The sequence below is a fragment of the Toxotes jaculatrix genome, chromosome 14 (genome assembly GCF_017976425.1).
Source record: "Toxotes jaculatrix isolate fToxJac2 chromosome 14, fToxJac2.pri, whole genome shotgun sequence".
NCBI classification, from domain to species: Eukaryota; Metazoa; Chordata; class Actinopteri; family Toxotidae; genus Toxotes; species Toxotes jaculatrix.
Genome location: NC_054407.1, coordinates 20,258,679 through 20,268,428, shown reverse-complemented (window position 1 = coordinate 20,268,428; position 9,750 = coordinate 20,258,679). Strand labels below are relative to the sequence as shown.

The 9,750-nt window shown below is 39.9% G+C and overlaps 1 protein-coding gene across 3 annotated transcripts in view; it reads right to left on the bottom strand.

Moving 5' to 3' along the window:
- Positions 1-1,653: 1,653 nt before the first annotated feature.
- LOC121193182 (receptor-type tyrosine-protein phosphatase mu-like) overlaps positions 1,654-9,750 on the bottom strand; it is a 141,044-nt gene continuing 132,947 nt past the window's right edge. For 2 of the 3 annotated variants that reach the window (XM_041055377.1, XM_041055379.1), the window contains 6 exons: positions 9,446-9,619; positions 8,453-8,584; positions 5,453-5,578; positions 3,664-3,827; positions 3,302-3,437; positions 1,654-2,482 (listed from right to left, as the gene is read on the bottom strand). In XM_041055377.1, coding sequence (XP_040911311.1) covers positions 2,429-2,482; positions 3,302-3,437; positions 3,664-3,827; positions 5,453-5,578; positions 8,453-8,584; positions 9,446-9,619 — 786 coding nt within the window. In that variant the 3' untranslated portion in view covers positions 1,654-2,428. The remainder of the gene's footprint in view (positions 2,483-3,301; positions 3,438-3,663; positions 3,828-5,452; positions 5,579-8,452; positions 8,585-9,445; positions 9,620-9,750) is intronic. The other variant, XM_041055378.1, reaches the window with a different exon arrangement.

The window sequence follows — 9,750 nt, the reverse complement described above, 5'->3', positions numbered from 1 at the left end:
ATAGCTGTATCCCTGTCTCTGGTTGGATTCCCATATAATTAAGTTTGATCTTTTTTTAGACTTTCCAGTCTTTCCAACTGCGCTGGGAGAGACAGTTTCCATTAAAATATTTGTACTAAGTATTACAAGCACCTTTCTCACTCAGCTGTAAAATCTTTGGATAAATCTTGGCACAGCCCAAAACAAAATAGCTTTGTTTTAATCACATGTATTAGTGAAAACTGACCTGAATAATATTGAACATTGTGCCACAATGAATCACTTCCTTTCAGCAGTTATTCAGGGAGAAGGCTCATGAAAGGTACCCAGGGACGCCACTAGGGGGAGAAACACCCAAACGAATCAGAGGACTCAGGTCTTCACAAGGGTTCTAGAAATGCCAGATTTTCCCTATCTGATATTTGTTCTGGTGGTTCTCCTGAAAGCTACCATGTATAATGGACATACAAATTCTCCTGAAACCACACCACATAATGTCCATTATATATTCACTTTAGCACAGACATTTCACCTTTCTCTACATTCTGCCAATCACCCATCGGTGCATGAGCTAAGTTTTTGTCACTGTGCTTCAAGTGCTTGACAAGCTTTTCAGGAGTCAGCCTTTGTTTTAACTCTGAAAACAATCTCAAGGACTTCGGAAGCAGATCAGTCAGTATAAAGACCACGTATTGCAATTAAGTAATTTGTAAGAAACTGAAGTGTCGGTTTTGTTTCCAGCTTCTCAAAGATATTGAACACTTAACATGTAAAGAATGAAACGAATGATGAAATTTTCTTCAAGGTTGTAGTGCTTGTGAATCTTTTCTTTATGAAGAGAAAAACTTTACAACATAATGAATCTCAATGAACCACCTTTTACTACAGTCTCAAAAAATTCCTCAGATCAACACCTCTCTAGTAAAACCCTCAAAGATAAAGTATTTATTGCTGGCCTGCTGCACTGAATTGCAGTGTATTATTATGGGTGTTCATATTAGTGTGTCCATCTTCTGCAGCTGAGTAATCTAAGGCCTTTACTTGAGGACGGTCATTTGGCAAAAACAGCGACAAAAAAATTCACATCGCCCTAAGCTGAGAGAAATTATACCAGTTAGATTTTACTTTTTAAAATAATTTAAAATAATTTTATAATAATTAATTTTCAATTTTAATTTTAAAAGAAAAGGTAAACCAGGTTAACTGCAGCCCTGCATTTAGACTGCTTCTTTACTATATATATATACACACACACACACACACACACACACACACACACACACATACAGTATATGATCTAAAATGCTGACTGAAAGCATTGTCAGAAAATAATTTGGTTGTGTTTCAAAGTGTTCATCGTCCAGTCCAGTCATCGTACTAGTCTAACTGTAAAAAAGTCGTCATTGTAATCTTAAGAACAACAACTAATGAAAAGTGTTAATACTGTGACACCTTTAAAAGCTGTAAACTTGGTGGTGATTGTGTTTTTCCTCATCTCTCCAACAGATGTCCCCCTAATGTCATCTTTTCCAGCTCCGCTCAGAAAAGAGGCAGGAATACATATTCCAATGTTTATATTGTAGATACATTTATATAATATCTTTTTTCTTTACAATGGAATTGATCTGTCATACAAGATGACCAAAAAAAACAAAAAAACAAAAGCACACGATACAGTCAATAAACCAAACCTATGATTGTCACTTACTGCGAGTCACAAAAAAAGTACATACCGTGAATAAATAATCTACAGAAATATGTACAATATGCACAACAGGAATTCAATGGAAGTGCAAATAAAGCTTTGGATCCCTGTACAGGAAATAAGGTAAGCAGATGTAGACTGAGCCAGCTGTCCCCAACATACAGGATGAAGCAGTAATCGTCTAGAAGTCATAAGTTTACAGGACATTTAGTAACATTTAGGCTTTGAGCTCCCGCATTTAATGACTCTTAATAATGAGCTGAGCAAAAAAATCATAAATCAGAGAGAATAAAATGAACACATTGCATTATGTACAGCATATCGCATTCCACTGAAAACCGGTAAGTATTTAATGCTCGTCGTCCAATGAGGGTCAAGGCAACAACCACGGGACTACAGGCGGCTGAGAGGGATAGAGACGGAGAGAGAGAGAGGAATCCAGAGAGGCTCACTGCAGAGGAACAAAAAATAAACTCACTGCGCTCCTGCTGGCTTCCTCAGCCGGTACTGACAGAAACAGGCGGCGATATTTAACACTGTACACCTCTGCTACCTTTCCCATCTAGACCAACTGAAGACCAGAAGAAGGAACGAGCTGGTCAAGGGAGCTGCATGTATGGTTGTGTGTGTACCTTGTTCCTGTCGGGTTGGTAACACACACACTTAGCACGATGCACACATGTGAGCTGCAGTTGTCTGTAATGTCCCAAACTTTAAGTCTCTGGTGGGCTCAGTAGCTCTGAGTTACCCAGAGTTCAAGTACTCCAGTGCCACTTCATAGCAAAACTTGTACTGGTCCTAGAAGACAAGATGAAACAGAAGGAACATGAGACAAAATGAAAAGAGCAGCAGCATACTATCCGGCCTGAGGTTTGCTGCATGGTAATTTGAGTAAACACATAGTATTTTATGTATATGAATCATACAAACACAATATGAACCGAAATAATGCGATTAAAACTACATTTTGCAGAGGACAACTGTTCAGCACATATCACGTCAGCTGATATTGAGCTTTCATAGCGCATATTTCCACATTACCAAGGTTATACTTGATCAAATTACCACAAAACATTTGCATGATAATGAAGCTGGGGCTCTTGGGGCCCCGGGATAGTTGTCCACTTTTCCGTTTGTAAATTCAGACTTGGAGATGTGTAGTGTAATAAAAACAATCTTGAAAAAGAGCCAAAATTTGAAAACTTGCAGACTGCTTCTTAAAATTATCTGTTTTCTTATGCCTTTATTGGATAGAGAAGACAAAAGAAAGCTGATAGAAAATGAGGGGAAAGGGAAAGAGATAATAAAATTCAACAAAGGTCCATGGCCACATTCAAACTAAAGATTTAAACTGTAGTCCACCAGAACACCCTGTAGATAGCTCTGCTCCATATTTTGTCAATTGTCAAGAATAAGTTACATAATGTGGAGAGAATCAGCTCCTCAAGCCAAACATATTTTACAACAAGAATACCACTTCCACAAAGTGGTGGAGTGCCCCTTTAAAAATCACTCGGTACTCTGAGGAAGTTACAACAAACTCTAACAATATTTTACAAATAACACATTTTCAGACAAGTCTCATAAAAGCATCTAACTGCTGGAAGGGCTCCTCACCAGTAGGTCCACCATGTTGGGTTTATTGTTCCTCAGTGTTTTGACGGCGTGGAAAACATCCACAGAGCGCTGGTGCTGGAGCATCTCACACACTATGCTGATGGCACAAAATGTTCCACTGCGGCCGCCTCCATTCCTGGAGTTGTAACAGAAGAGTCAAGCATTAGAAAATGAAATACAGTTTAAGCTGCATTAAAATACATTTCAGTTTTGATAGTAAAGCTCATAGTGGACTGAGGAGTTTCAGAGTTCAGGTTTCATTTTGATGCAGTAAAGCTCTTCGGTCAGTAGGTGGAGATGTTTCATTTTTAATGCCAGCACTGACTGAACTTCCTCCTTCACTGAGTGTTGAGGAAACTTACAGACAGTGGACTACGGTGCGTCCCTCGCCCCCATCGTACTCCTCCTGCCACTTGTCCACCTGTCGAATCAGCTTGAGGAAGGAGCGTTTGGACATGGGCGTGTCTCTGTACATGGGCCAGCCCAAGAACTGGAACTGCTGCACCATCCGGTAGCCGTCCTGAGGCTGGAGGGGAAGGGCACACCGGTTATCCCAGGTTAAAGCACACAGGGAAGGGGGTGGGTTAATCGCTGTGGTGCAAAGATGCAATCAGACTGTAAAGATGCAGGGCTAAGCTAAGCCTCCATGGCGACAAGTAGGACAAGAGATGGATAAGGGCAGATAGACGGATTGATAGATGTACACAGTTACTGCTGAAGACAGTTCAGCAACGTAGGATACAGGCTCTAAATCACACTCTGACATATTGATCAATAACACTTGTCAGTGATCATGTGTGATTACACTGTATTGCACTTAACATGCTGGTGGTGCCTCTGTCGGTCAGGGGATGTTACAACATAGTAACATGAGGAATGATTATTGACAACCCTAGGCAGGCTGTTGAGGTAAGGAGATTACGCAGGTGAGCGCAGGAGACGCCGACATGGGTCAGGAACCTGTCTGTGCAGTGATGTCTTATAGCTCAGAGTTAAAGGGTCAGTTCACCTACATTACAAAATAACTACATAGCTGATAGCTTTGGTTTTATCTGCCCAAGCTATGAGATACACACCTCTGAGCTCTGTGCCTCCTCTTCAATGAAAAGCAAGTGTACTAAATTGGATTTGTGGTACTCACAGTACTGAAATGCGAAACTTAAAAACTTGTTTAACAACTTGTCTTTCCAGAACCACACTCTGTTACTTAGTTTGTCTGGACACAACATGCTTTTACAGGGACTACTTCATCATTAGAAATTAGTTCCAGTCAAAAAATTGGTTCTGTGGATTATCTAGAGCAGTGGTTCCCAACCAAGAGGTCAGGACTCCCCATCGGGTCCCAAGACAAATCTGAGGGGTCACAAGATGATTTAAGAACAAAAAACTTAAATTTCTCTCTTTTTTTCTCTAATTTTTGCTTGTGCTTGTGAAATACTGGATACTCCCATCTGAGGCTCCCAAAGATAATTCAAATTAAACAATCTGACAAGGAAAAATTGGTTGAACTGCTCATCAGTCATATACATATTGACACTACTAAAAGCCATAACCTGTGATCAAGCACACATCACTCCATTTCAGGGGCATCCAGAGCCAAAAATGCTTTTTGGCACAAGTCCTCTTAAAAAAGAAGCATGTCAACATATAAGCCCATGTCACAGGTTCAATATGTCTAGTTGTGAGTGTTTTTAAAAAGTGATTTCATTTGTACATTAACTTGAGGCCTGAAAGTGTAAAATGATCCAGAAACAACTCTTTGAGACAGATTCCTGCTCTACCAAAAAGGTTTTGACTGATAGGAAACTCAGCGAGTTCAACTTTTTTTTTTTACCTTTTTAAGTACATGTGGAAATTCTGCAAGCTGTCTAAAAGATATGAGACTTACAGCAATCACATTATCACTGGTGCAGAGGCATAGTTAAAGAACAAAATGTCTCTGACTTTGCAAAGTCTGAATGGACGGGCCATCGTGTGGGACGTGAGAGGTGTAACTGGATGTTGTGATCACCACAGAGAAGGCAAACAAGTTACAAAAGTTAAAAAAAAGGGCACTAGAGCAGAAAAACTACGTCAACCTGCTCATATAAATGCAGTGTTTGTTCTTTTCCCCTCAGCTGTTTTAAGTATGATCCTACTGTGTACCCGTACCCGTGCTGCATTGTAGATTCGAAATATTCTGCTGATGATGTCCTCTTCCAAGTCGGCAGAGACAAACTCCACCTGGATAGGTCCGTGGCGGTGTACTCCATTTTCTGGCCAGTACTGTGGGCACAACTAAACAAAATAGGCATGTACACACACATACATTCACACACAGATAAATGCAGATATACCATCACACACACATACAGACAAAAAAAGAAAAACACACAAGAAAAACAAAGAAAGTGGAAGATGATTCATTAGTTTTGGAATCCAAATTATACTGACTGACACCAGTGACACTGATTTCATCTCTTTATACACAGATGTTAAAGCGGATTATGTGCAATTCCAAAGTTTGAGGACACAAATGATAAGGTACAAGAGGTAGAGAGAAATAAAGTGAAGTGATTTGTTTTTAAAATTTGATGAATTTCTTCTTCATTGGAGAACATTTAGTCAAAAGCTAGAAAATACTCTATTTCTGAGAGGCCAAAAACTAAACACAGATGTGCTTTAAGTATGAGAACCTTCTCCTAATCATCTGACGCTTTGTTCAATAAATCAAAGAGAAATTCCTCAAAAACCTTGGCTAATTGTTGTTATCTCTTCAGAGATAAAGCACACATTCTTTTCATTAAAGCTGTTTTTTCCCTTATTTTTCTGGCCGAGAGAAAAGTCTGCAAATTGTCTCTATTATGACAGACATGATAAAGAAAAGTAAGTTGATAAGTTGGCTGAAGGATAAATAATTTATTGACATTTTTGATAAGAGATTAATAATTTAAGTCATTCTCAAGCTGCACAGTCAGATGAACTCCAGCACTCATCAACACCACCTCTCATGTTTCAAATGTGTTCATCTGAAATGGACGTAATTTAATGCTATTAACAATATAAAGTAGATACAGTTAGAATTGATTCTTGAACTGTCAGTGTCTGGGTTGGTTTAGTTGAGTTTGTATTCACATTACTAGCGGCTAAAGCCAGACATTTTAACCATTTACCCGCTACTTTTAGCTAGTTGTTACTGCTAGCTAACAATATCCGTTACATTCACACACAAACTGTTGAAATAGTGAGCTAAAGTAATCATCATTTATCTGCTACTGATAGCTAACTTTCAACTGTTTATCCAGTACTTTTAGCTATTTGAATTGTTTATTTATAATTAAGCTAGCTATTTCAGCTATTTGCACATTACATTTAGCTTGTTCACCAACTGTCCAAAGTTATGTTTCAACTATTTCAACCATTCGTCCACTGCTTTTAGCTAACCATTTCAACTGCTAATTCCATAGCTATTTTAACCACTTAGCAATTACTTTTAGTTGTTGTACAATTTGATCATTACTTTTACCAAACAGTCCAAACTGTTTATTCATTGCTTTTCTTATTACTAATTTACTTCTCTGTTTGCTTCCTATTTAACTAATTAGGTTTCAGACGCTGTCAACTGCAACCCATCGCAACCCATGGTGTTCATGTGTTTCAACTGACACACTGCGGATAGCCTACATTATTTAATCAAATCATATTTAGTTTTTAGGAATCACTGATTAAGTCATTTATCAAGCAAAACCCCCTGAAAAAAAAAAAAATCTAGTTTCAGCTTTTGAAATGTGACGATTGACTGTTTTTCTCTGTTTTACATTAAATTCATTAAATATTGTAAAGTCAATATTTTTGACTTTTGAAATGCTGGATGGACACAGCAAACCTAATTAGAAATGTCCCCTTAGGCTCTAAGTAATTTGTGTGGATTTTTTTTTTCCTCTACTATTTTTTTTTGACAGTTTACCGAGTACACAATTGGTAAATTATTTGAAAATACTATCAATGGATTCATGTAAATAAAAATATCTCATAGTTGTAACCCTCGTTAAAAGCATTAAGAAGCAGTTATTGATAGACAGGTCTGGGAAGAGTGTTGAAAAGTACATAGGGAGAAATAAACCCCTGGGACAACATCATAAGAACAGCAAAATCTTCCCTATTTCCACTCCTCAGGAGAGAAAGCCCAGTTAAGACCATGCACCTGCAGAGCACGCCGCCAGCTTCATAGCACTAAATCAGACTACTGGAAGTGTACACACACAGATGGACAGATTCTGCACTGACACACACAGGCCCACATGCAGAGTCACACAGTCATGAACAAACAAGGGGGAAAAAAAAGAGTCTACCTGAGAAAAAGGCAAATAACAGGCCTGGGTACATGCATACAGATGGACAAACAAATATATGCTCACTTTCTTTCTCTAACACAAAAGGAGCACAAACACATATACGGTCTGTGTGGCAGCTAAAGCACCACTCTCTAGCTTCCTTTGAGAGCGTGTCAAAACTTGACAAATTCAACAGATGCAAAAACAAAGATGCTGATGGAGAAGATAGTGCACCTCCACCTCCCCCGCCTCCATCTACACCTCCCTGCCCCCCCTCCATTCCACCTGTGCTGTTTCCTTGGCTGGCTGACTGGCTGGCTACAGTGAGAATACTGAATGAAAGGCCTTTTCTATCCAGCCAGTCAGCCAGTCAGTCAGTCAGTCAGTCACCTAGGGAAAGGGGATTTGGATGGGGAGAGGAGGCTGGCTTCAGGCTTTGATCCCCGGGTGTTATGACAGAGCCTCGGGCTGAGAAATCTGGAGAGTCTCTTCCACAGGCCTGTCTCTCCATCTACCCGCGCTTTCATGGCAAGTCCTCTTCCACTCTGCAGCGTCTACCTCATTTCAAACATATTCTGTATACACATATACTGTGTGCTTGCCAGTGCCGATACATCCTTAGGTCCACACTTGAGACAGAGAAAAAAGAAGAAGCAATCTTTCTCTGAATCCAGTTCCCACGTTGTTTGTGTGACTTTATTAGATGCAGACTTCTGATGAAAGGAACTGCTCCATGTGTCATCTTTTTCTGAGCACACTTCTTGCAATATCCTTTGAGGATTATTTTGTATATTGTTTGTGTGTGAGTGTCTGTGCACACATATCAGGTCGGGTTTACCTGGGCTGGGTCAACGTCGTTGAGCATTACTATGGAAGTGCAGTGGTAGTCCAGCACCAATCTCCAGAAGTCCTTTACTGTGTTTGGCAATGGGTGCTGGGTCACTATGAATGCAGAAGGCTGCTTGTAACTCTGGAGGACAGAGAGAGAAATAGAGCCAAAAGCAAAAGCACAAGTTAAAAAAACTATCACTGAATACATCTCATGCATATTATACAGTATGTAAGCTGATAACTTACCAAAAATAAACCTATAACCATTTCTAAAATGACCTCCATCCTTTGACCTGCCTCTCACTGGGTGTTGTTTTCTAATGGAGAATCCATGTCTAGGGGGATTATATTAGGATGCTGCGCTTTTAAAGTGGTTTCTGGCTCCCTCAGGTAGCCTATGCTAAATAAGAGGATCCTGTACCTGAAAGGTCACCTGCTCAGTCCCTGCAAGAGCCAAAAAGTCCATCACTGAGCACATGCTTTGTCAAGGTGTTCTTTGTAAGGTCCACCCTGAATAAATTTATCACTTGAAAATAGCTATACATTGCATTTTCTGTTGTCTTGTGCTGCATTTTAGATATTGTGACATATAACTGCTCCATCACGGACAATTTAATGTGACCTCAAGACAGAGGTGTTTTTAAGCTCTTTTGGGGAAAATCTGTCAGACCACTGCAAGTCAAGTCTCAAGTACATTTAGTCCTTGAGGGAAGTCTTTAAGTGCTAAATGATGACCGAACTGCGATGTTTTCCATTGACCATCAATCAATGACTGACCACAGTGTTTGACAAGAATAGCAACACATGGGAAAGTTTCGGTTCACACAAAGAAGGCCAGCTGCAATTTCCTGCCATGTGAGTTAGTGTCAATTTACCACTTTAAACTTCCACTGATGCAATTAGGAAGCCTCCAAACCATGCTCCTTTAAGTGACTCTGCACAGAAATGCAAGCAAATAGTCTTAAAATCTGCAATGTTCTTCTCTGTGTTTGACTCTTACATCCATGAGCGCAGCGTTGATATAATTGGAGCTCTCCCCATCAATGGTGATCAGGAAGGGGAGGCAGCGGTCTGGAGGGAGGACGTCCATGCAGCGGTTCTTCTCGTGGTTCCTGGGCAGCAAGGCAATGCTGCAATCTTCCACCCGCAGCGTGGGAGTCACCATATTCAGCGTCTGTCAGGTTGAAGCAAAATTATAGACTGTCATACTAACACAGGAACGTAGGCACTTGGGTCTTGTGTGTGCTAATTATCTCCCAATATGGTAATTAACAATGCAATTCTTTAATCAGTTACGTTAGTGAT